The sequence below is a fragment of the Salvelinus fontinalis genome, chromosome 24 (assembly GCF_029448725.1).
Source record: "Salvelinus fontinalis isolate EN_2023a chromosome 24, ASM2944872v1, whole genome shotgun sequence".
NCBI lineage: Eukaryota > Metazoa > Chordata > Actinopteri > Salmoniformes > Salmonidae > Salvelinus > Salvelinus fontinalis.
In genome coordinates, this window is record NC_074688.1 from 3039265 (window position 1) to 3063473 (window position 24209).

General features: G+C 42.6%; 1 protein-coding gene across 2 annotated transcripts; it reads right to left on the reverse strand.

Moving 5' to 3' along the window:
- Positions 1-1664: 1664 nt before the first annotated feature.
- LOC129821764 (E3 ubiquitin-protein ligase RNF169-like) lies at positions 1665-16904 on the reverse strand. 2 transcript variants are annotated; one of them, XM_055879390.1, is made up of 6 exons: positions 16484-16904; positions 15683-15750; positions 15287-15373; positions 15056-15150; positions 14738-14840; positions 1665-5283 (listed from the first exon to the last, which is right to left on the reverse strand). In XM_055879390.1, exons 1-6 carry the CDS (start codon positions 16863-16865, stop codon positions 4048-4050), a joined length of 1971 nt encoding a protein of 656 aa, XP_055735365.1. In that variant the 5' UTR covers positions 16866-16904; the 3' UTR covers positions 1665-4047. The 2 variants fall into 2 exon arrangements, with proteins under 2 accessions (XP_055735365.1, XP_055735364.1); XM_055879389.1 differs by having other exon boundaries at positions 15677-15750; positions 16484-16903.
- Between the last annotated feature and the right edge of the window lie 7305 nt (positions 16905-24209).

Sequence of the window (24209 nt, forward strand, 5' to 3'; positions counted from 1 at the left end):
TTACAACCGGGTGACTTTGACCACAGTCGCCTCCCTACAAAGATGGGAAGCAGTCTTGAACCAGTCAGGGGTCCATGGTGTATAGTACATCACGATGGACAACAGCTCACATCAACGTACTGGAGCTCACGGCGGTTCACCTTGCACTCCGGTACTTCCTCCCAGTACTTCCGGCACTTTCTTCCAGTACTGAGATGACAGACACATCAAGCGCCAGGGTGGACTGAGGTCAATGGCAATGCACCAGGTAGGAAGGGATCTACTGCTTTGGGCAAACAAACACCTTACATCCTTTATTACACAGAGATGGAGAAGAGGGTGGGGAAAATAGAGAGATAGGGAAAAAAGGGACATTTATCGTACGTTTGGAAACTACGCTCACAGTAACCACATACCTTACACACGAGCCACCGCGAGGTTGGATAAGAAACGGAATGTATTTACGTGTAGATGTCTTTGTTCGTCCTCTCTCTGTTGAAACCAATTGATCCTTCTATGAGGAATGGTTCGATGGGTATAAAGCTCTGGTTGTCCACCAGAGGTCACAATGTCCTTCTTCGTAGTTGTCTGGGTCTTGTAATGGAGTGTTCAAATAGAACAGCTCTTCACATGCACCAATGGTTATGAGATGGGATTTACTTCCTTCCCACCTTATGTCTTTAGTCAAAGATCTAGGACCACTTTTACATGCCCAGCTGCAGACTGGCAATGTTAAGGTCTAGTCTTTCTCTTCTTCACCTCGTGTGAAGATTCAAAGTTCTTACCATTTTCAGTCGTGTTTTCTGGTCTTAGAGTTTCAACCATTTGTAACGTTTAGCTCACACTTCACATCTGCTGGTTTGGTATGTTAATTCTTAGCGAGTTCTTTTAAGCACTCTGGTCGAAAAGGGCAGTTCCATCACACTAACACGCTCTTCTGACCTAATTCGGGGCGTGGCTTAGTTAATGTGCAAAGGACATGAAATCCACCATAAAAAAGCCAGACTACGGTTTGCAACTGCACATGGGGACAAAGATTGTACTTTTTTTTAGAAATGTCCTCTGGTCTGATGAAACAAAAATAGAACTGTTAGGCTATAATGACCATCATTATGTTTGGAGGAAAAAGGGGGATGCTTGCAAGCCGAAGAACAACAGTGAAGAACGGGGGTGGCAGCATCATGTTGTGGGGGTCCTTTGCTGCAGGAGGGACTGGGGTACTTCACAAAATAGATGGCATCATGAGACAGGAAAATGATGTGGATATATTGAAGCAACATATCAAGACATCAGTCAGGAAGTTAAAGCTTGATCGCAAATGGGTATTCCAAATGGACAATGACCCCAAGCATACTTCCAAAGTTGTGGCAAAATGGCTTAAGGACAACAAAGTCAAGGTATTGGAGTGGCCATCACAAAGCCCTGACCTCAATCCTATAGAAAATTTGTGGGCAGAACTGAAAAGGTGTGTGCGAGCAAGGAGGCCTACAAACCTGACTCAGTTACACCAGCTCTGTCAGGAGGAATGGGCCAATATTCACCCAACTTATTGTGGGAAGATTGTGGAAGGCTAAACGAAATGTTTGACCCAAGTTAAACAATTTAAAAGGCAATGCTACCAAATACAAGTGTGTATGTAAACTTCTGACCCACTGGGAATGTGATGAAAGAAATAAAAGCTGAAATAAATCACTCTACTTTTATTCCGACATTTCACATTCTTAAAACAAAGTGGTGATCCTAACTGACCTAAGACGTTTACTAGGATTAAATGTCAGGAATTGTGAAAAACTGAGTTTAACAGTATTTGTCTAAGGTGTATGTAAACTTCCCGACTTCAACTGTAGCTACACAAGGAAATTAGTTTGAGGAAGAAAAATAGAAGCTTAAAGATTGTAAGATTTATGCAATTTTGCTAAAAACTCAAGTTCAAATGAATTGTTTGAAGCGATAATAACTGATGTTTATTTAATGCATTTTTTTTGTTTAATGTATGACCTGCAATGAGTTGAAATATAATTGCAAACCAATGATTTTAATATTATGTGAGGGAGATTTACAAGTCTTTTCTGTCATTGTGTTGAGTGGTCAAATCAATGTCTTTGAAAGCCATTCAGCATTCAAACATCTCAATACCAGAAACAAACAGATACAGAATAACATAAATGCCAACTTCTTTACATACTTAAAGTGAAAGATAAAACAAGACAAGCGCTTGAATGAAAATGAAAAAAGTAATTCACCTCTAATTTGCATTTGAATGTGTTACTGTGTTTCACAGTTCCTTCAGAATTTGGATGGACATGATCAGAACAAGTTGTTTCCTTCAAAGTACAGTTCTGTCAATGAATCATGTAGGCTATACAAGTGGTACATTCTGATTACTATAAAGAATCAATAACCTAATCTTTAAAATCAGGAAAGTAAACAAAAAACTGTAGATGTATGAGATAGTCGACAGAAAATCAGCCATTTGGCACTAACCCATTTCTCCCCTCCAATACTAAAATATGCATCTGAGTATTTATACTGTATCTACAAAGTATACAAGTATTTGTGTACATAAATATGTGCAAAATAATATTGCAAAATCTTATTCTTTAAAAATGTTAAGTAGTAATGGACATTAAAGCTCATATTTTTGGCATATGCCATTGGAAAAATATACATTTTTAGGAAAACAAGAAATGAAATAGAATATGAAAGACATTTATCAAATAAAATAATAGCCCTTTGAATAAGCGTCTCAAACAATATACTAACTACAACTCAAAGATGAGAAAAATAACAATGCTGATTAAATATATTAATGTGGAATCTCCAATAGAAATATTGCATGAAACAATTATCCTAATTAATACCATACTATAGCAGTCAACCCATGATTAATATACATCAAAACTATAAAGCTTTGGCAGTGCTAAAACTTTATAAAGCAGTGCCATACACATGCATAGAGACATTTTGGTTTGTGGTAGTGAAAAAGAGGGCCTAAATCATTGAGAAAAGCAACAATGCAACAGTGAGTGTAGAGGTATAAGTGTGGGCATAAGATTGACAGAAAATACATTCTGGAATTGAATTTGATCAGAAAATCACCATCCAAAAAGCATGTTAATATTGTGCCCCTTTCCAATATTACTGTAATAGTTTACAGCAAAGAGTTTACACATATTGCATATATTTAACATGGCAACACTGATCCTTTAAATCAACAATATGACGTGACCAGAAGCTACGTTGTAACCGAAGATTTTAGAGTATGAGTGGCTGAACACCTCAACACCCACACGTTTCAGGCTGCCTGCATTGTTGGTGTTCTGTGCAGATTTTCAGATCGTTAAATCTTATTGATGAGGTTTAATTATAACCATTTACTCTGGCAAAACCTGTCTAACATTGACAGGACCCAATCAATATGACTTGTGGATCATGAAATAATCAATAGGATGGCAGTGCAGCTCTCGGATCCCCTTTAACTATTCAAATGTGCACAACACTAACACTGGATCAGCTTCTGAGGTCTGAGTTCAATTTGATGATAGGAATTACTGGTGATTTGCCCCATGGGAAACAGAATACGACCCGGGTGTTACTCCACCGGGTTAATGGGAATCTGAATGGAGGGTCTGACAAAGTACTAGTGATATATCTTGTGTCCTTGGCTGAGCTCGAATCAGAATCATACATGAGCCTGAACACAGATTTTGAAGTGTCTGCACCGAATCTCAACACAACCTCACACTGTGAATCATTTTTGCTTTTTCTCACAGTGCATTAATAACTGCACAATGATTTAGTGGATATAACAATTTTATGAGTAACTGCAAACGAGAAGAAAATAAATAACGATAGTACCTAAAGTTTCAGCAGAACCATGTTCGTAGAAACTACATCTAATAGGAATACAACAAAATGAAGATGAACAATTTATGACATAGAAACTAAACCCTAGCTAGCCTGTTTAAAAGCAATGAATTTGGAACCTGGGCAACAAAAGCAGTATAGTTCTTGTATGCAAGAAGTTGTCTGATTGAATTATCTTTTAAAAAGCACAAGAATAACCATTTAATAATAGCAATTAAAGTGCTCATTCTTTTTGGAAATTCTTCCTGATCTGCGTGGATTGCATTTGATTCTGTTTTCACTGGACATGCAAGACCGGAGAAAGTACTTGTCAGGACTGGTCTTTTGCTTGTGTTCTTGTTGCTGTTCTCTGTCAAACTGTCTTTGAAGATTCAACGCTAGCTCTCTGTCCTCTCTCTCTTGCTGTACCTGTTGAATGTACAGTTCAGCCTGCGCACACTCTATATTGAAACCATCTTGGCTCTGGGATCTTGGCCTCTTGAGTCCAGACTCTGTCTCTTCCAGGTGTTTGGTCTTCTGGCTCCTCTTCTTGCCCCTCCTTGAGGTAGGTTGGTTCTGGGCACAGTTTCTATTATCAAACTCTTTTCTCTGATCCTGTGAGTCCTTTGATTTAAGTTTGCAACTCCTAACACCGGCATTTATATCGTGTGGTACTAAGGTTGGATTTTGATGAATTGAAGTTGGTCCACAATGTGATTCAGGTACCACCACAGACTCAAAAGAAACCCCACATTCTCGAACAGTCTCCTCACTGGTTAAGGCTACAAATGGAGTATGAAACTTTGTGAATTGTTTTTGATGGAAGGCTGTCTCTCCAATGGCCTGATCAAATATCAGTCTTCGTTTATTATGTACACAAGTTTTTTCATTCTCTTGCCCAGAGGAATCAGTCTTGGCACACATAACCAAGTGTTCTTTTCCCTTATTTGCTGCTGGAGCGCAGCTACAGGGCTTGCCATCCTTCTCCTCTATGGGGCTTGGTTTGAAGACAAGGTCCTCGTTCATGGGGTTGGTCAAGGTGCCCTTCGAGGTCACTTTGACAGACTGACGGTCCACCTCTATCTGCTTCCATTTCTGGAGGATAGTAGGGCTCGCTTCATAGCTGGTGGGCCTCTCCAGGCTGCGGAATAAGTTCCGAGGGGTGGACTTCACAATTGTGGGTTCCATCACTCGCCCGTCGGGTAGTCGCTTTGGTGGGGTGCACGGCGAACACACTATTGGCTTGAAGTGATTCAGCTCCTCAGAAATACTGTCATTGCTCTCAGGGCTAATGGACCTCTCCTGTTTCGACTGGGGGACCATAAAAGGTGTTGATGACGCCATGATGACGCCTCGCCAGCTATGCCTCTTGTCTTGGACAATGATGGGTGCCGAAAGAGATCGGCTGTTCTCAGAGGACAGAAGGATTCCTGCATTGTAGCTGTGAGCAATACTTGCCTGTACAGAGACAACAAACCAACAAAAAAAAGGAAGATCAATGTTTTAAAGGTCATGAACAGTCAGAATCATATTTTTCTTGAAATTTGATATTTGGATGGAACCAGATGAAAGTATTATGACCAAAGCATGAAAAAGTACTGTTGCTTCTACATTGATCAAGTTTGATCTTAAAGTTACTGGTCCCCTCCCCCATCTCAAACACTTAGATTCAAGAGGGGGGATTATTAAAGGGATATGGTGACATCACTAATGTTCCCTTCAATTTTAGGTCTTGTGAGCGTAAACTTGAACGTTGTGAGAATTTTGTGCAGCTTCCGGCTTGCGTTTACAGTGAACACTAAGGCTGTACAACCTTACAGTTTTAGACAGTAGCCAAAAGGCTATTTGAGCATAATGTAGACCTACCAACAAAACCAATGGAGCAAATTCCATAACATTTTCACATGGAAATAGCTTTTATTTCTATGATATAGCCTACACAGTATGTGGTGTTCAATGCAGGCCTATATTGCATGAGACTTAAAAAAAACGTTTTTACATTATGAAAGGCTTGACATTAATTACTTTTACCTTAGTCTATAACACCACGGGCCAAATAGGTGACTGTAAATTGCAAGAAACCACTTTGTCTAATTCTCTGTATTATGTTGTAATGTAGACTACGCCACTGCCTATTGGCTTATTTGCATATTCAAGCCGGTCTCAAAATACAACACTGCCCATTTAATTAAGACATAAGCTTTTTACCAGACTCGCTTTTCAAAGACAGCTTGAAATGTAACCAACAGGTTTTATGCTCTTGTAGGAAGCAGTAACTCCCCATTGCTGACCTATACTAATCTATAACTGGGCTAATAACTCGCAAAAAATATCAACAAATGTTCACATGGATAACTTTGATCTGAAAACCCCATTAATTCATTTGCAGGTGATTTAAAGACCCCTCATGGGCTACACGGCTGAATTCTACTCCTTTGCACTCTGGCTATCACTACAACAAAATCACAGACTCAATCTTGTAAAGTTAGATTTGTTTTGGTTTGTTGCATTGAAAAGGGACTGATATAATGTTGATTCGATCGCAGAAAAACTTTAATCTATATTGTGCAAACTAATGGGGTGAACTCAGTTAAGTTCAATCTCTTGTGCCTCTGCGCGGCCTGGCATTTCTTCTGCCCATCAGTCCTGGAGGTGCGCGGCCTTGCAAAGGCACAGCTTAGAGGGAACATTGGACATTAACAGAACTCTCATTTTAATGCACCAATGGTAACATGATATTCTCTTACCTAATTTAAATTAGTACCGCCTTGTAACCAACAGCGGAGAAGGCGTGTTTGCAGAAAGCCGTGGTTTGTATACAATGCCGTCAGAAAGTATTCATACTCCTGGACTTATTACACATTTTGTTGTGTTACAGCCTGAATTCAAAATTGATTTAATAGATATATTTTCTCACCCATCTACACACAATACCGTAAAAAGGTGAAATTTTAGCAATTTTAATGAAGATGAAATACATGACCAAAAGTATGTGGACAGCTGCTCGTCAAACATCTCATTCCAAAGTCATGGGCATTAATATGGAGTTGGTCACCCCTTTGTTGCTTTAACAGCCTCCACTCTTCTGGGAAGGCTTTCCACTAGATGCTGGAACATTGCTGCGGGGACTTGCTTCCATTCAGCCACTAGAGCATTAGTGAGGTGGGGCACTGATGTTGGGCGATTAGGCCTGGCTCGCATTCAGCATTCCAATTCATCACGAAGGTGTTCGATGGGGTTGAGGTCAGGGCTCTGTGCAAGCCAGTCAAGATCTTCCACACAGATCTCAACAAACCATTTCTGTATGGACCTCGCTTCGTGCATGGGGAAATTGTCATGCTGAAACAGGAAAGGGCCTTCCCCAAACTGTTGCCACAAAGTTGGAAGCACAGAATCATCTAGAATGTCATTGTATTTTGTAATGTTAAGATTTCCCTTCACTGGAACTAAGGGGCCTAGCCCGAACCATGAAAAACAGCCCCAGACCATTATTCCTCCTCCACCAAACTTTACAGTTGGCACTATGCACTGGGGCAGGTAGCGTTCTCCTGGCATCCGCCAAACCCAGATTCGTCCGTCGGACTGCCAGAGGGTGATTCATCACTCCAGAGAATGCGTTTCCACTGCTACAGAGTCCAATGGCGGCAAGTTTTACACCACTCCAGCTGGCGCTTGGCAATGCACATGGTTATCTTAGGTTTGTGTGCGGCTGCTAGGCCATGGAAACCTGTTTCATGAAGCTCCCAATGAACAGTTTGCTGACGTTGCGTTCAGAGGCAGTTTGGAACTCAGTAGTGAGTGTTGCAACCGAGGAAAGTATTTCTACCCACTATGCGCTTCAGCACTCGGCGGTCCCGTTCTGTGAGCTTGTGTGGCCTACCACTTCACTGTTGTTGCTCCTAGACATTTACACTTCAAAATAACCGCACTAACAGTTGACTGGGGCAGCTCTAGCAGGGCAGAAATGTGACAAATTGACTTGTTGGAAAGATGGCATTCTATGCCATGTTGAAAATCACTGAGCTCTTCAGTAAGGCCATGCTGCTGCCAATGTTTGTCTATGGAGATCGCATGGCTGTGTGCTTGATTTGAAACACCTGTCAGCAATGGGTGTGGCTGAAATAGCTGAATCCACTAATTTGAAGGGGTGTCCATATACACTATACAGTTGAAGCTGGAAGTTTACATACACATTAGCCAAATACATTTAAACTCAGTTTTTCACAATTCCTCACATTTAATCCTAATAAAAATTCCCTGTCTTAGGTCAGTTAGGATCAGCACTTTATTTTAAGAATGTGAAATGTCAGAATAATAGTAGAGAGAATGATTTATTTCAGCTTGTATTTCTTTCATCACATTCCCAGTGGGTCAGAAGTTTCATACACTCAATTAGTATTTGGTAGCATTGCCTTTAAATAGCTTAACTTGGGTCAAACATTTCGTGTAGCCTTCCACAAGTTTCCCACAATAAGTTGGGTGAATTTTGGCCCTTGCCTCCTGACAAAGCTGGTGTAACTGAGTCAGGTTTATAGGCCTCCTTGCTCGCACACACCTTTTCAGTTCTGCCCACAAATTTTCTGTAGGATCGAGGTCAGGGCTTTGTGATGGCCACTCCAGTACCTTGACTTTGTTGTCCTTAATGGCACAAGCCATTTTGCCACAACTTTGGAAGTATGCTTGTTCATTTTTCATTTGGAAGACCCATTTGCGACCAAGCTTTAACTTCCTGACTGATGTCTTGAGATGTTGCTTCAATATATCTCCATAATTTTCCTACCTCATGATGCCATCTATTTTGGGAAGTGCACTAGTCCCTCCTGCAGCAAAGCACCCCCACAACATGATGCTGCCACCCCCATGGTTCACGGTTGAGATGGTGTTCTTCAGCTTGCAAGCATCCCCCTTTCTCCTCCAAACATAACGATGGTCATTATGGCCAAACAGTTCTATTTTTGTTTCATCAGACCAGAGGACATTTCTCCTAAAAGTACGATCTTTGTCCCCATGTGCAGTTGCAAACCGTAGTCTGCCTTTTTTATGGCGGTTTTGGAGCAGTGGCTTCTTCCTTGCTGAGCGGCCTTTCAGGTTATGTCGATATAGGACTCGTTTTACTGTGGATATAGATACTTTTGTACCTGTTTCCTCCAGCATCTTCACAAGGTCTTTTGCTGTTGTTCTGGGATTGATTTGGACTTCTCGCTCCAAAGTACGTTCATCTCTAGGAGACAGAACATGTCTCCTTCCTGAACGGTATGACGGCTGTGCGGTCCCATGGTGTTTATACTTGCGTACTATTGTTTGTACAGATGAACGTGGTACCCTCAGGCATTTGGAAATTACTCCCAAGGATGAACCAGACTTGTGGAGGTCTACAATTTGTTTTCTGAGGTCTTGGCTGATTTCTTTTGATTTTCCCATGATGTCAGGCACAGAGACACTGAGTTTTAAGGTAGGCCTTGAAATACATCCACAGGTAAACCTCAAATTGACTCAAATGATGTCAATTAGCATATCAGAAGCTTCTAAAGCCATGACATAATTTTCTGGAATTTTCCAAGCTGTTTAAAGGCACAGTCAACTTAGTGTATGTAATCTTCTGACCCACTGGAATTATGATACAGTGAGTATTAAGTGAAATAATCTGTCTGTAAACAATTGTTGAAAAAATGACTTGTGTCATGCACAAAGTAGATGTCCTAACCGACTTTGACAAAACTATAGTTTGTTAACAAGAAATTTGTGGAGTGGTTCAAAAACAAGTTTTAATGACTCCAACCTAAGTGTATGTAAACTTCCGACTTCAACTGTATATACAAAAGTATCTAATTTACAGTATTAATTTAAGTATTCATACCCCTGAGTAAATGCATGTTAGAATCACCGTCGGCAGCTATTATAGTTGTGAGTCTTTCTGGGTAAGTCTCTAAGAGCTCTGCTCACCTGGATTGTACAATATTTGCACATTATTATTTTTTAATTCTTCAAAATATGTCAAGTTGGTTGTTGATCATTGCTAGACAGCCATTTTCAAGTCTGGCCACAGATTTTCAAGCCGATTTAAGTCAAAAATGTAACTAATCCCATCAGGAACATTCAGTCATCTTGGTAAGCAACTCCAGTGTATATTTGGCCCTGTATTTTAGGTTATTGTCCTGATGAAAGGTTTTCCTCTAGGCTTTTGTCTGTGCTTAGCTCTATTTTGTTTCCTTTTCTCCTAAAAAAAAATGACCTATTCTTTGCCGATGACAAGCATACCGATAACATGATGCAGCTACCACCATGTTTAAAAATATGAAGAGTGGCACTAAGTGATGTGTTGTTTTTGCCCCAAACATAATACTTTGTATTCAGGACAAAAAGTTATTTTCTTTGTCGCATTTTTTCTTTACTTTAGTGCCTTATTGCAAACAGGATGTATGTTTTGGAATATTTTTATTCTGTACAGGTTTCCTTCTTATCACTCTGTCATCCATCCTCAGTTTTCTCCTATCACAGCCATTAAACTCTAATTGTTTTAAAGTCACAATTAGAGGAAATCCCTGAGCGGTTTCCTTCCTCTCCGGCAACTGAGTTAGGAAGGGCGCCTGTATCTTTGTAGTGCCTGCGTGTATAAATACACCATCCAAATTGTAATTAATAACTTCACCATGCTCAAAGGGATATTCAATGTCTGCTTTTATTTTTATACCCATCTACCAATAGGAGCCCTTCTTTGCGAGGCATTGGAAAACCTCCCTTGTCTTTGTGGTTGAATCTGTGTTTGAAATTCACTGCTCGACTGAGGGGCCAGTCACTGCTCGACTGTGGGGTACAGATATGAGGTAGCCATTCAAAACTGGACAGAGTCCATTGCAACTTATGTGACTTGTTAAGCAAATGTTTACTCCTGAACTTATTTAGGCTTGCCATAACAAAAGGGTTGAATACTTATTGACTCATTTTAAAGGAAAGAGATGGGAGAACCTTCCAGAAGGACAACCATCTCCACAGAGGAACTATAGCGCTCGGTCAGAGTGACCATTGGGTTCTTGGTCACCTCACTGACCAAGGCCCTTCTCCCCGGATTGCTCAGTTTGGCCAGACGGCCAGCTCTAGGAAGGGTCTTGGTGGTTCCAAATTTCTTCCATTTAAGAAAGATGGAGGCCACTGTAAAGGCAGTCAATGTTGTTCTCCTCCTCAAACGAGGAGGAGCATGGATAGGACCAAGATGCGGATTGAGGGAAATAAGCCATCTTTTAATGAACACACAGCAAACAAGACACTACAAACTACAAAACAACAAACGTGACTAACCTTCAACTGTCCTGTGAGGACACAGGAACAAACACCCCCAAAACACCAGTGAAACCCTGGCTGCCTTTGTATGACTCTCAATTAGAGACAAACAATACACACCTGTCTCTAATTGAGAATCATACCAGGCCGAACACAAAACCCCACATAGAAATACAAAACATAGACAAACCCACCCAACTCACGCCCTGACCAACTAAAATGAATACAAAACAAAGGAAAACAGGTCAGGAACGTGACAGAACCCCCCCCTTAAGGTGCGAACTCCGGGCGCACCAGCACAAAGTCTAGGGGAGGGTCTGGGTGGGCGTCTGTCCACGGTGGCGGCTCTGGCGGTGGACGAGGTCCCCACCCCACCATAATCAATCCCCGCTTCTTTATCCCCCTCCCAATGACCACCCTCCCACTAACCCCACCTAAATGAAGGGGCAGCACCGGGATAAGGGGCAGCACCGGGATAAGGGGCAGCACCGGGACAAGGAGCAGCACCGGGACAAGGGGCAGCACCGGGACAAGGGGCAGCACCGGGACAAGGGGCAGCACCGGGACAAGGGGCAGCACCGGGACAAGGGGCAGCACCGGGACAAGGGGCAGCACCGGGATAAGGGGCAGCACCGGGATAAGGACCAGCACCGGGATAAGGGGCGGCAGGTCCTGGCTGAGGGACTCCGGCAGGTCCTGGCTGAGGGACTCCGGCAGGTCCTGGCTGAGGGACTCCGGCAGGTCCGGGCTGAGTGGCAGCTCCGGACTGTAGGGCAGCTCCGGACTGCAGGGCAGCTCCGGACTGTACGGCAGCTCCGGACTGTAGGGCAGCTCCGGACTGTAGGGCAGCTCCGGACTGTCGGACGTCTCTGGCAGCTCCTGACTGGCGGGCGTCTCTGGCAGCTCCTGACTGGCGGGCGTCTCTGGCAGCTCCTGACTGGCGGGCGTCTCTGGCAGCTCCTGACTGGCGGGCGTCTCTGGCAGCTCCTGACTGGCGGGCGTCTCTGGCAGCTCCTGACTGACGGACGGCTCTAGCGGCTCCTGACTGACGGACGGCTCTACTGGCTCGGGACAGACGGGCGGCTCTAATGGCTCGTGGCAGACGGATGACTCAGATGGCGCTGGGCAGACAGATGGCTCAGACGGCGCTGGGCAGACAGATGGCTCAGACGGCGCTGGGCAGACAGATGGCTCAGACGGCGCTGGGCAGACAGATGGCTCAGACGGCGCTGGGCAGACAGATGGCTCAGACGGCGCTGGGCAGACAGATGGCTCAGACGGCGCTGGGCAGACAGATGGCTCAGACGGCGCTGGGCAGATGGGCCGTTCAGGCACCGCTGGGCAGACGGCAGACTCTGGCCGGCTGAGACGCACTATAGGCCTGGTGCGTGGTACCGGAACTGGAGGTACCGGGCTGAGGGCACGCACCTCAGGGCGAGTGCGGGGAGAAGGAACAGTGCGTCCAGGGCTCTGGAGACGCACAGGAGGCTTGGTGCGTGGTGCCGGAACTGGAGGCACTGGGCTGGAGACACGCACCATAGGGAGAGTACGTGGAAGAGGAACAGGACTCTGGAGATGCACTGGAAGCCTGGTGCGTGGTGTAGGCACTGGTGGTACTGAGCTGGGGTGGGAAGGTGGCGCCGGATATACCGGACCGTGAAGGAGGACACGTGCTCTTGAGCACCGAGCCTCCCCAACCTTACCAGGTTGAATGAACCCCGTAGCCCTGCCAGTGCGGCGAGGTGGAATAGCCCGCACTGGGCTATGCAGGCGAACCGGGGACACCACCTGTAAGGCTGGTGCCATGTACGCCGGCCCGAGGAGACGTACTGGAGGCCAGATACGTTGGGCCGGCTTCATGGCATTCGGCTCGATGCCCAACCTAGCCCTCCCAGTGCGGCAAGGTGGAATAGCCCGCACTGGGCTAAGCACGCGTACTGGGGACACCGTGCGCTTTACCGCATAACACGGTGTCTGACCAGTACGACGCCCTCTTACTCCACGGCAAGCCCGGGGAGTTGGCTCAGGTATCCAACCCGGCTTCGCCACACTCCCCTTTAGCCCCCCCCCCAAGAAATTTTTGGGTGAGACTCTCGGGTTTCCGTGCTAGCCGCGTACCTTCATACCTGCGCTCCTGGGCTGTGGCTGCCTTCTTCTCCTCCCGAGAGCGGCGATTCACACCAACCTTAGCCCAGGGTCCTTCTCCATTGAAAATTTGCTCCCAACTCCATTCCTCTTCTCTCCATTGCTTTAGTTCTTGTTCTCTCTCCTCAATCCGCTTGGTCCTGTTGTGGTGGGTGTTTCTGTAAAGGCAGTCAATGTTGTTCTCCTCCTCAAACGAGGAGGAGCATGGATAGGACCAAGATGCGGATTGAGGGAAATAAGCCATCTTTTAATGAACACACAGCAAACAAGACACTACAAACTACAAAACAACAAACGTGACTAACCTTCAACTGTCCTGTGAGGACACAGGAACAAACACCCCCAAAACACCAGTGAAACCCTGGCTGCCTTTGTATGACTCTCAATTAGAGACAAACAATACACACCTGTCTCTAATTGAGAATCATACCAGGCCGAACACAAAACCCCACATAGAAATACAAAACATAGACAAACCCACCCAACTCACGCCCTGACCAACTAAAATGAATACAAAACAAAGGAAAACAGGTCAGGAACGTGACAGCCACTGTGTTCTTGGGGACCTTCAATGCTGCAGAAATGTTTTGGTATCCTTCCCCAGATCTGTGCCTCGACACAATTCTGTCTCGGAGCTCTACGGACAATTCCTTTGGCCTCGTGGCTTGGTTTTTGCTCTGACATGCACTGTCAACTGTGGGACCTTATATAGACATGTGTGTGCCTTTCCAAATCATGTCCAATTAATTGATTTTTCCACAGATGGACTTCAATCAAGTTGTAGAAACATCTGAAGGATGATCAATGGAAACAGGAGGCACCTGAGCTCAATTTCGAGGCTCATAGCAAAGGGTCTGAATACTTATGTAAATAAGGTATTTCTGTTTTTATATTTTTACTAAATGTGCAAAAAAAATCTAAAAACCTGCTTTTGCTTTGTCATTATGGGCTATTGTGTGTAGATTGATGAGGAAATGTTTTTATATAATACATTTTAGAATAAGGCTGTAACGTAACAAAATGTGGAAAAAGTCAAGGGGTCTGAATACTTTCCAAATGCACTGTATGTCTCCCCTTTCATCTGTGTCTGGTGTTAGCTAGTTACTGGCTAGCTAGGTCTTTAGCAAGCATGAAACAGAACGGGGAGGGGGTCGTTCAAAACTATGATGCCGTTGTCATGTAAACACATCCGTTAGTGTGGCTGTGAACCGGATCAAGAGCGACATGCCAATTTCAATGTTGTTTGAGTTCCTTTGTGTAACACCACATTTGTTTGAGAAGATTTTACTACAATACTGCATCCAAGTTTCTTGACCTCGGTGTTTCAAAGAGCTATCAGTCAAGGGGAGCTTGTGAATATAAGCTCCCCGACCACTCAGCCTCTTTTCAAACGTCCTGGCTGTTAGCCACGAGAGAAAGATAATTCTACAATTTTGAGCATTTCTATCCACTTTACATGGGAATCATAATTAAAAGCACAGCATCATACCTTGTCCGGTCCAGGAAGATGAGTAGATACCCTCATTTTTCGCCTTCCCTCTTCTGGATCAGTACAGCTCTGGCTTCTCTGCACCACATTGGTATGTAGACCACTGAGGGAAAAGGGGACTGAGTAAATAACTGAATTAAAAACACAAAAAAACATTAAAGGTAACATCAATTGTTCTGTGGCTTTGAACATGTATGTGTGCAAAGAATCAATACTGCAGCATTAAGTTTTAAAAATTGCAACATGATTATTCATTACTGTTATATGAGGACATTATTACAGTTACAAGCAGCCCTAAATGTCAAATGTAACACAAACGCTGAGATCTTTGTTCTTCTAACAAACGCAGACACATTTCTGGTTCTCTTCCCAATGGGTTCTTCATTCTCCGAGTCTGACAGCAACCCATAGAACTGGAAGAGAGGGTTGTATATCTCAGCATCATGTTTACACTTATTCATCAGTGTGTTGGCATAGCATTCTGAGCAACAATCCATTCACAATCTATTCAACAATCTATTCACAAGAGGGTTACAAGATAAAACTTACAGGATCTTGAAAGTGCTTGAGAGTTCCACATCCCTCTCTGTGGTGGACTTTCCTCCTCCCCTCTTCTTTCTCTTCATTGATTGGTACCTGAAAAAAACAAATAAATTCTTACTGATAGTAACTCAACCCAAGGGATCATTCACATAACCCGTGATTGTTTAAAATCAATGTGTTGTGTGCCAATCTACAACAGTGGAATTTGTGATAGGAATAAAATGATGACATCAATATATTCTTTCTCTAATCCAAGTCTCAAACACACAGGTCTCTCCTTTTGAGGGGTTAATGGGTATTGTATAATGTTTAAAAAAAAATGCACTACGGAACACAAAACCTCTATTGTATTTAAATAATCAACAGTTGTTATAATAACCCATATTACAATGTTACCTTTACTTTTTGCTTTCCATACTCCAGTCGGATCTCTCCAGATTTGGATACCTGAGCAGGCGAGCGGAAAATGTCTGAGGAAAAAAAAAAAGGTAAATTATCAAAATCGCTCAAAAAGATTCTGAAAACAAGAGCTGGGTCAAAAAGGTTTGGGAACCACTGTATAGAACATGTATACACATATATATAACATATTACATTTAAAAACACCCCAGACAGTACAGATGGTGTCAATAGAGTAGCACCTCCCACAAAAAGCGCCACAAGTCTGGGCAAGTCACAGTGAAACTTTCTATGCCCAGACAAGTCCGGTATATCAAAACTGACTGGTCTGGTTCTTAAGCCTTGTACAAGTGCCTATTGGTTATATGGAATGGCCATCAAATGTGCGTATGGGAGAACGCACAGCACCGAGTGAAATAGAATTTGTTACAATGTAATAGAACCGTTCTAATTCCAAATAATATCGTTGTAACAACAAAGTAACACACTATGTGTAAATTTGAAGAAAAAAAAAAACACGAAACTGTATGTACTGCAGTTTTGTGTTGTGTAAAACTACTGTTTTGTGTTGCCAACATGGTATGACCGCACCACTGTCAGTTACAATGTTTGCCGCGAATAAAAACGATAAGCCTATATGTTTTCCTACTTTGTGTTCGTGGTCATAACCTATACTTGGAAACAAATTAAGAGGACTGAACAAAAGCCTTACGACATACACAAATGTATGTACCCTAACCCAATACAACCCCAAAGAGCCTAAAACTGAATTGTAATAACTGTTGTTATCAAAAAACCGCATACCTTCTCCACCAGTCTCACAGTCTCTCTGCTTCATTCTCATCTCGCATCGTTGTGGGTAACTCTGTCGAACCATTTCCCAGAGTTCGATGTTAACTAGGCTTTTCTCCCGGGACTGTTTACGGGCCCAGCTGGATACTCGCAGCCGGCAGAGGGGACAGCACAGACTGGTGAATTCAACTGTCCGCTTGAAACAGTGCAGACACACCGAGTGGCTACATGGCATAGTTACGGGCTCTAATAAAATTTCCGAACAAACCGGACACCTTGCCTCCTCCAAGGTCAGCAGCTGTGAATGTGTCCGAGTTTTCAGCATATCGGCGGGCCTGGCTTTGCATTTGTGCCCCAATCCACTGGTGGATCTGACGGACCCTGTCGCCGCCATTTTTATTGGTCTCTCCCTACCAAAGATGGTGGATAAATGAAGAGAGGTTACTCAGGCCGTTTACCATTGAAAGCAATGATCCCTTCTGGTCTGCTTAAGGGGGTGGTTCCATAGACACCAGTGCGATAGCAGCTGGTTCTGGTCTAATTAGTTCATTGAGCCATGCACAGACCTTTTGGGAGAATGTACTCGATCTAAAAAATAAAAAACAAAGGGCAACCCAATTAGCCCTACCGCGATCACGGACTTGTTGAGCAATTATTACAAGAAGAGGAGAAAGCAGCACAAACTGATGAGTAAAGTACTGGAATAAATGCTGCACTTATTAACAATGATCAACACAATTCCAGCCAAAATAGAAGCGTGTAAGAAATACTGTAGCCTATCATTACTATATCTAACCCAACATGTGTTGCCACTATCCTGTATTCAAACATTTAGACCAGCAACCCCCAAAAGCAAGTTGTAAAAAAACTTGTGACGCGCACAATCGCTGTCCAAATGTATAGCCTGTCATTACAGCCATAATCAGTGATGCATTTTGAAAACTTGGCTACAGAAATACAATGCGTTTTACACCTGCATTTGGAGCTGAAACTCATTAATGTTAGCAGACAATATAGAGTAGGGATATAGCATGTCCAGAGCAAGGGAAATCATTCTGCCTACTTGTTGCAGGATTGGATGGAAAGCATGTTTTGTCTGCACCATGCCATCACTTTCACTTTTATATAGTAAGTCGCTCTGGATAAGAGCGTCTGCTAAATGACTTAAATGTAAATGTAAATGTAGCCAGTAGCCAACCAAACTAGGTATATCTGAAATATAAAACAATATCTATCAAATCGTCAGGTAGCCTATTGTTCTGGTTATGAGTGAGTAGTAGATTTCTAAAATGTATTTTATATTTATGATAAAGTAGGGGTACTCTGTTTTTGCCAGGAAATTAAATAAATTATTTCTGGTCGCTAATCTGGATAATGATGATGAATGATCATTGGTCAACAATCAAGATGTGCGTTTTGGTTCTCAAGCATAGATGATAACTTAACGATGACTTGCTTGCAGTGGGTTCAGAACATTAAGGACGCAAAAATGTATAGCATTTGTTTTATACCACTACCGAGAAGGACATTTGCTTTTCACAGGTAGAGCCCTATCTATGCACGTGCCTGATTGACTGTAATTTAACTAGAAAAAATGAGGGAGCGGGTTGTCTCGCTTCCTCTTCAGTCTTTGTCCCATCTCTAGGTTTGAAAACAATCCCCGCCCAGTCACTCAATGCATCAACGGCAGCAGAGGCATACAAATTGGGTGTGCTTGATTTAGCTTGCCGGATGAGCGGAGTTCGCACCTTGGAATAGCCTACACGTGCCAAGCCCTAGTGCAGGGTTTCCCAAACTCACCCCAAGGGGTGCGCGTTTTGGTTTTTGGCCTAGCGCTACATAGCTGATTCAAATAACCAACTAATCATCAAGCTTCGATCATTTGAATTAGCTGTGTAGTGTTAGGACAGAAAAACAAAACATGCACCCCTTGGAGTTCCCAGGACCGAGCTTTGGAAATTCTGCTCTGGTACAAACTCCACCTACCGAGCAAGCCACAGGTAGGCTACTAAAAAAGCATATAGAGTACCACAGTGTGAGTCACAGTACACCGAAAACCTAGCGGTCAAACAAGGAAATGGTTCCAATCGTTTTTCCACCATTAATTTTTCCCATCGGGATTGTAGTAACACTTAAAATAAACACAATGTTTTGTGTAGGTTTATCCTGGTGTGACGTTTTGATACCATGTAAATCTCTAGAACAGGGGTCGGGAACCTATGGCTCCCGAGCCAGGTGTGGCTCTTTTGATGATTGCATCTGGCTCGCAGATAAAACAAAATATTCTCACTTGTTTTAATCCATCCATCGATTTTTCACTGCTCATGTCCTGTTCAGGGCTGCAGGAGCAATTGTCCATTATTTTAATTAAATGATACTGGCCTACGTTGGCCGTTGCTAGGTAAAACAGGTAAACGCCTCCTTTTGAATCAGTCTGCTCGGTCATTAGCTCAAAGCTAACCCTTCGACGAAGAAGATGGCGAAAAGAAAAAAAGATGACTAGTATCGTACATTTCAGGACGAATGGACCGAAGAATTCGCCTTTGTGGAGAGAGCAGGTTCTGCGGTGTGTCTAATTTGCAATGACAAAATTACATCGATGAAATGGTCGAATGTAAAGCGGCACTTCGACACGCGCCATGCTACCTTTGCATCAAAATACCCTGCGGGAGACAGCAGAAAGAAAGCGTGCCAAGAGCTACTGAGCAGGGTGCAAGCTAGCCAGCAGCAACTCCGCGTATGGACCCGGCAAGGTGACTATAATTCCGCTAGCTTTGCTGGATCTTTAGCAATAGTGAGGAACGGAAAACCATTCACAGATGGCGAGTATGCTAAAACGTTCATGCTGGATGTAGCCAATGAACTTTTTGATGATCTTCCGAACAAAGACAAGATAATTAAACGGATACAAGACATGCCTCTGTCGGCAAGAACTGTTCATGATCGTACCATCGTGATGGCAAACAAAGTGGAGGAAACGCAAGTGAAGGACATAAATGCAGCGCCGTTCTTTTCCCTGGCTTTGGATGAGTCAACAGACGTGAGCCATTTGTCGCAGTTCAGCGTGATTGCAAGATATGCTGTTGGTGACACACTGCGCAAAGAAAGTCTTGCAGTTCTGACATTAAAAGGGTCCACAAGAGGTGAGGATTTATTTCTTTCATGGAGTTTGCTCAAGAAAAAAATCTACCTATGGATAAACTTCTCTCAGTGTGTACTGATGGTGCTCCGTGTATGGTCTGGAATAAAAAAGGATTTGTGGCGCTTCTCTGTGAACATGAAAATAGACCCATCCTAAGTTTCCATTGCATTCTACACCAGGAGGCACTTTGTGCTCAGATATGTGACAGGCAGTTTGGGGAAGTGATGTCGCTGGTCATTCGTGTGATCAACTTTATTGTTGCTCGAGCCTTAAATGATCGCCAGTTTAAAACACTGCGGGATGAAGTTGGAAATAACTATCCTGGTCTGCTTTTGCACAGCAATGTGCGTTGGTTGTCAAGAGGGAAGGTGCTTAGCCGTTTTGTGGCTTGCCTGAAAGAAATCCGGACTTTCCTTGAAATGAAAGGCATCGAGCATCCTGAGCTAGCCGAAACTGAGTGGCTCCTCAAGTTTTACTATCTCGTAGATATGACTGAACATCTGAACCAGCTCAACGTGAAAATGCAAGGCATTGGAAATACAGTGTTATCCCTTCAACAAGCTGTGTTTGCTTTTGAAAACAAGCTAGAACTTTTCATCATGGATCTTGAAACAGGTCGTTTACTACATTTTGAAAAACTGAGCCAATTTAAAGATGCATGCACAGCAAGTGAGCCTATTCAAAACTTTGATCTCCACCAGCTAGCTCGCTGCACATCCAGTCTCCTACAGTCCTTCAAAGCACGCTTTGGAGAATTTCGTGAGCACACTCGTCTTTTTAAGTTCATCACCCTTCCAAACGAGTGTTCACTGAACACAGCCGACCTGAGTTACATTCCTGGTGTCTCCGTCAGAGATTTTGAAGCAGAAGTGGCTGACCTGAAGGCCTCAGACATGTGGGTGAATAAGTTCAAGTCACTGAATGAAGATTTGGAAAGAATCACACGACAGAAAGCGGAGTTGGCGAGCAAGCACATGTGGACAGAAATGAAAAAACTTCAACCCGAAGACCAGCTGATTCTCAAAACTTGGAACGCGCTTCCTGTCACATACCACACACTGCAGCGTGTGAGTATTGCTGTATTGACCATGTTTGGATCTACGTATGCATGTGAGCAGTCATTCTCACATCTTAAAAACATCAAGTCCAACCTACGATCACGTTTAACGGATGAAAGCCTCAACGCTTGCATGAAGCTTAACCTCACCAAGTACCAACCAGACTACAAAGACATCAGCAAATCCATGCAGCACCAGAAGTCGCATTAATGGTGAATATTATAACAACATTATTTAAGAATAAATTCAGAGGCTTATTATACTGACATTTAGTTGAATTCACTTTTAAAATATATTATATGGCTCTCACTGAAATAAATTTCCAAATTTTTTGCTTTCATGGCTCTCTTAGTCAAAAAGGTTCCCGACCCCTGCTCTAGAACAACATGACTTTTATCAATATATTCGCCTGTACCCCCCAATACCCCCCCAAAAAACAAACGGAAATGCTAATTATCTGCTAAAGTGATTATCATAAAGAACCACAAAAGCCATGATGATTTGGATGAGAGTGCCAAATCGAGGCAATTGTAAGAATGTCTGGATTAACTATCTAATGTTACCTACATTGAGTAATGAATTGGAAAAAATATATAATCAATTGACAATTCTGTGAACTGTCTTGTGCAAGTTTTAAATTGGCACAATACCTGTTAGCAAAGGTGTCAGCTAGAGATGACTTGCAGGCAGTGGTGGAAAAAGTACCCAATTGTCATACTTGGGTAAAAGTAAAGATCCCTTAATAGAAAATGACCCAGTAAAAGTGAAAGTCACCCAGTAAAATACTACTTGAGTAAAATTCTCAAAGTATTTGGTTTTAAATATACTCAAAAATAAAAGTATAAATCATTTTAAATGATTGCATAAATCATGCATGCATTGGATTGCAATGCTGGTGCGGTAAAATAATCCAGTCCAGTTTAATGAATTACAGTGTAGGCTAATCCAAGTGTAGGTTATGACACAATGTACATGAAGAAGAATGCTAAAACGTGGTAAGCGGCGTATAAAAATAGTGGCACGAAGTCTCCGGGTGAATGGAGAAGTTGTCCATTGTCCTGTCGTGTAAGGTGCTTTATTTCTTTTTTAAATATGCAAATGGATAATTCTCAATCAAAGTTTGTACAGACAGATGTAGCCTATTGAATAGCCTCTCATGGCTCCTCATACCTGTTCCTGGAGTGCTACCATCATGTAGGGTTTCAGTCCAACCCGAGTTGTAACTAACCCGATTTATCTTATAAACCAGCTAATTATTAGAATCAAGTGCGCTAGATTATGGTTGCGATGAAAAACTACAGCATGGTAGTTCTCCAGGAACAGGGTTGGAGAGCCCTGTTCTAAAATATGCATAAAAATCATCCTACAATTGCACCATTTGCCTATGCCCACACATATTGTCTCAAGAAAATGTTATATTTTTAATACCCTCAATTACCAAGTTAGGCATACCTAATTTCAAAATAGGCCATCACTCGCTGTTAATCCTGAATGATAATTATTCACGTTTTACCGGTGGCATGCAGATGCAGTTTCAATCATTTGATTGATCTCAATCAGTTTCATGGGAATAGTTTATGCATTTCAATCTTCTTGATTTTACTGTTTCGTGAGTAAATTAGAGCAGATGATGTTAAAGCTATTAGCCTTTCTTGTATTTTGTTTCAATCAAAGCATATACTGTGTCCTGCATAGTGGCTCAGTTTTGGTGTATGATATATCTTTTTTTGACCCTTCAGCTTCAGTTAACCATCCTAAAATAGCATTATAAATTAGGTGTTTTTGGTGTAACAGTAATGTTATAGGCCTGCTATATTATTCAGTTCTGTTATATAAAATACTAATTCATCGTAGTGTGATCTCTCCAGACATTGATTCAGCTTTGATGTAACTTTACTAAACGAGCACCATTGTGAGAATCTTCTATTTGTAATAATAATGATCAGTGACGAGTTGGACTATTAGGCATAGGCAACAAACAGATCTTGATGAGTTATCGATTGGAGTGCCCTTCCTGGCTCTAAAAGGACAGCGCTAAATCAACTTTGATTTGATTAGCTCGAACACACGGTTACAATATGCCCATTACAGAATACAAAAAGAGGGATGAACTATCATTTCATTTAATTGCATAGATTTAATCATCAAATCAATTGACCAAGTAGTGAACATAAATCATTACTACAAAGAATTGCAGGAAAACAAGCTTTTTGTGTGGTGTATTCATGCATCTCAATAAACTATAACCTAAATGGAATTTACTGAAAAATAGGGGTGTTTATGAATTCGAAGGACCAATAAAAAGGGATAAACAAATTAGGTGCTGAATTTTAGTCCGGTAGCAACCACCACGGGGTGTCCGTTCAGAACACGAGGAAGCAGTAGTTCAAGGGTTTAATGAGGATCCACACACACATACAACATCACTCTCTCTGATACGAATTGTAGTTCTGTAATAAAAAGAGAACTTAGGCACAGTATGGGGGAAAATATGCCTATTTGCATGTCAACAACTAAACAGGCTATGCGAACCCAAACACATGCTAGATGCACAAAGAACAATAGAGCAATGTAGAAATATCGACACATAATAAGCATGAGCGATCTACAATCGAAAATAGCCTAGCACCACAGACAAATGCTAATCGCTAATTAGCATGCTAAATAGTAATGCATTCCGGATGACAATGCTAATGCTAGAGGGAGTACGAAAGCTAGTTTAACACATATGGAACATATTTATAACAGACACTATTTAGCTTCAAACAAGAAGACATCAGGATTTTGGCACTTAGATTTTGCTGCACGCACAAACATCAGAAAGAAAAGCAATTTCTTCTAACAAGGTAGAATAAGCAGGAGAGAAAAACAGGTTGGACATCAGAATGGAAACTACAGCCTGCCTGGTCGGGTATTAAGCTAAGTCCCTGGAAAAAGGCTGCTGATTGGCTAATAAAATACTGATGATTGGCATGACTTTATTCCAGTAGGAAAACCAAAAGAAAGTTGGGGTCTTGGAAAGGAGATGAGCTGGCTGTTTTTACAGCTGCCCCCAAATGGATTGTACATATTTGCTTCAACTGACAAGCCAGCTAAAGGTTAGTACCTTCTTGAGGAAGGGCAGGCAGCCGGATGAGTCGAGCAACAGGCCTGACGTAGGTTCTGTCCTAAGTTTGGATCTCTGCTGTCCTCACTTTCGCGTCTGCTCCAGGGATAACTGACTTGACAGATCCAACTTGCCAGAGTGCCCTAGGAGACTGATCATCACAATGGTCCCAACTACAAGGTCCCAACCTTATCCTCAAATAAAATATATTTATAAAGCCCTTCTTACATCAGCTGATATCTCAAAGTTCTGTACAGAAACCCAGCCTAAAACCCCAAACAGCAAGCAATGCAGGTTTAGAAGCCATTATGGCAGCCTTGAAGTGTGGTTAAGTATTTCCGTGTGAAGCAGTGCCAGAAATGGTCGACTAGAACCTGGCTGTGTCTCCATATTTTGCGACTGAGCAGTTCAGACTCTGGGTAGACCACCTGT

What these genes read in the sequence shown, in the direction of transcription:
- LOC129821764 (XM_055879389.1), bottom strand. Translation starts at nt 16,865, where the DNA reads ATGGCGGCGACAGGGTCCGTCAGATCCACCAGTGGATTGGGGCACAAA. An exon ending in CTGTGAGACTGGTGGAGAAG is followed by an intron (nt 15,751 to 16,483) that starts GTATGCGGTTTT and finishes TTTTTTCCTCAG; the next exon opens with ACATTTTCCGCTCGCCTGCT. An exon ending in AGAAGAACAAAGATCTCAGC is followed by an intron (nt 14,841 to 15,055) that starts GTTTGTGTTACA and finishes CTTTTCCCTCAG; the next exon opens with TGGTCTACATACCAATGTGG.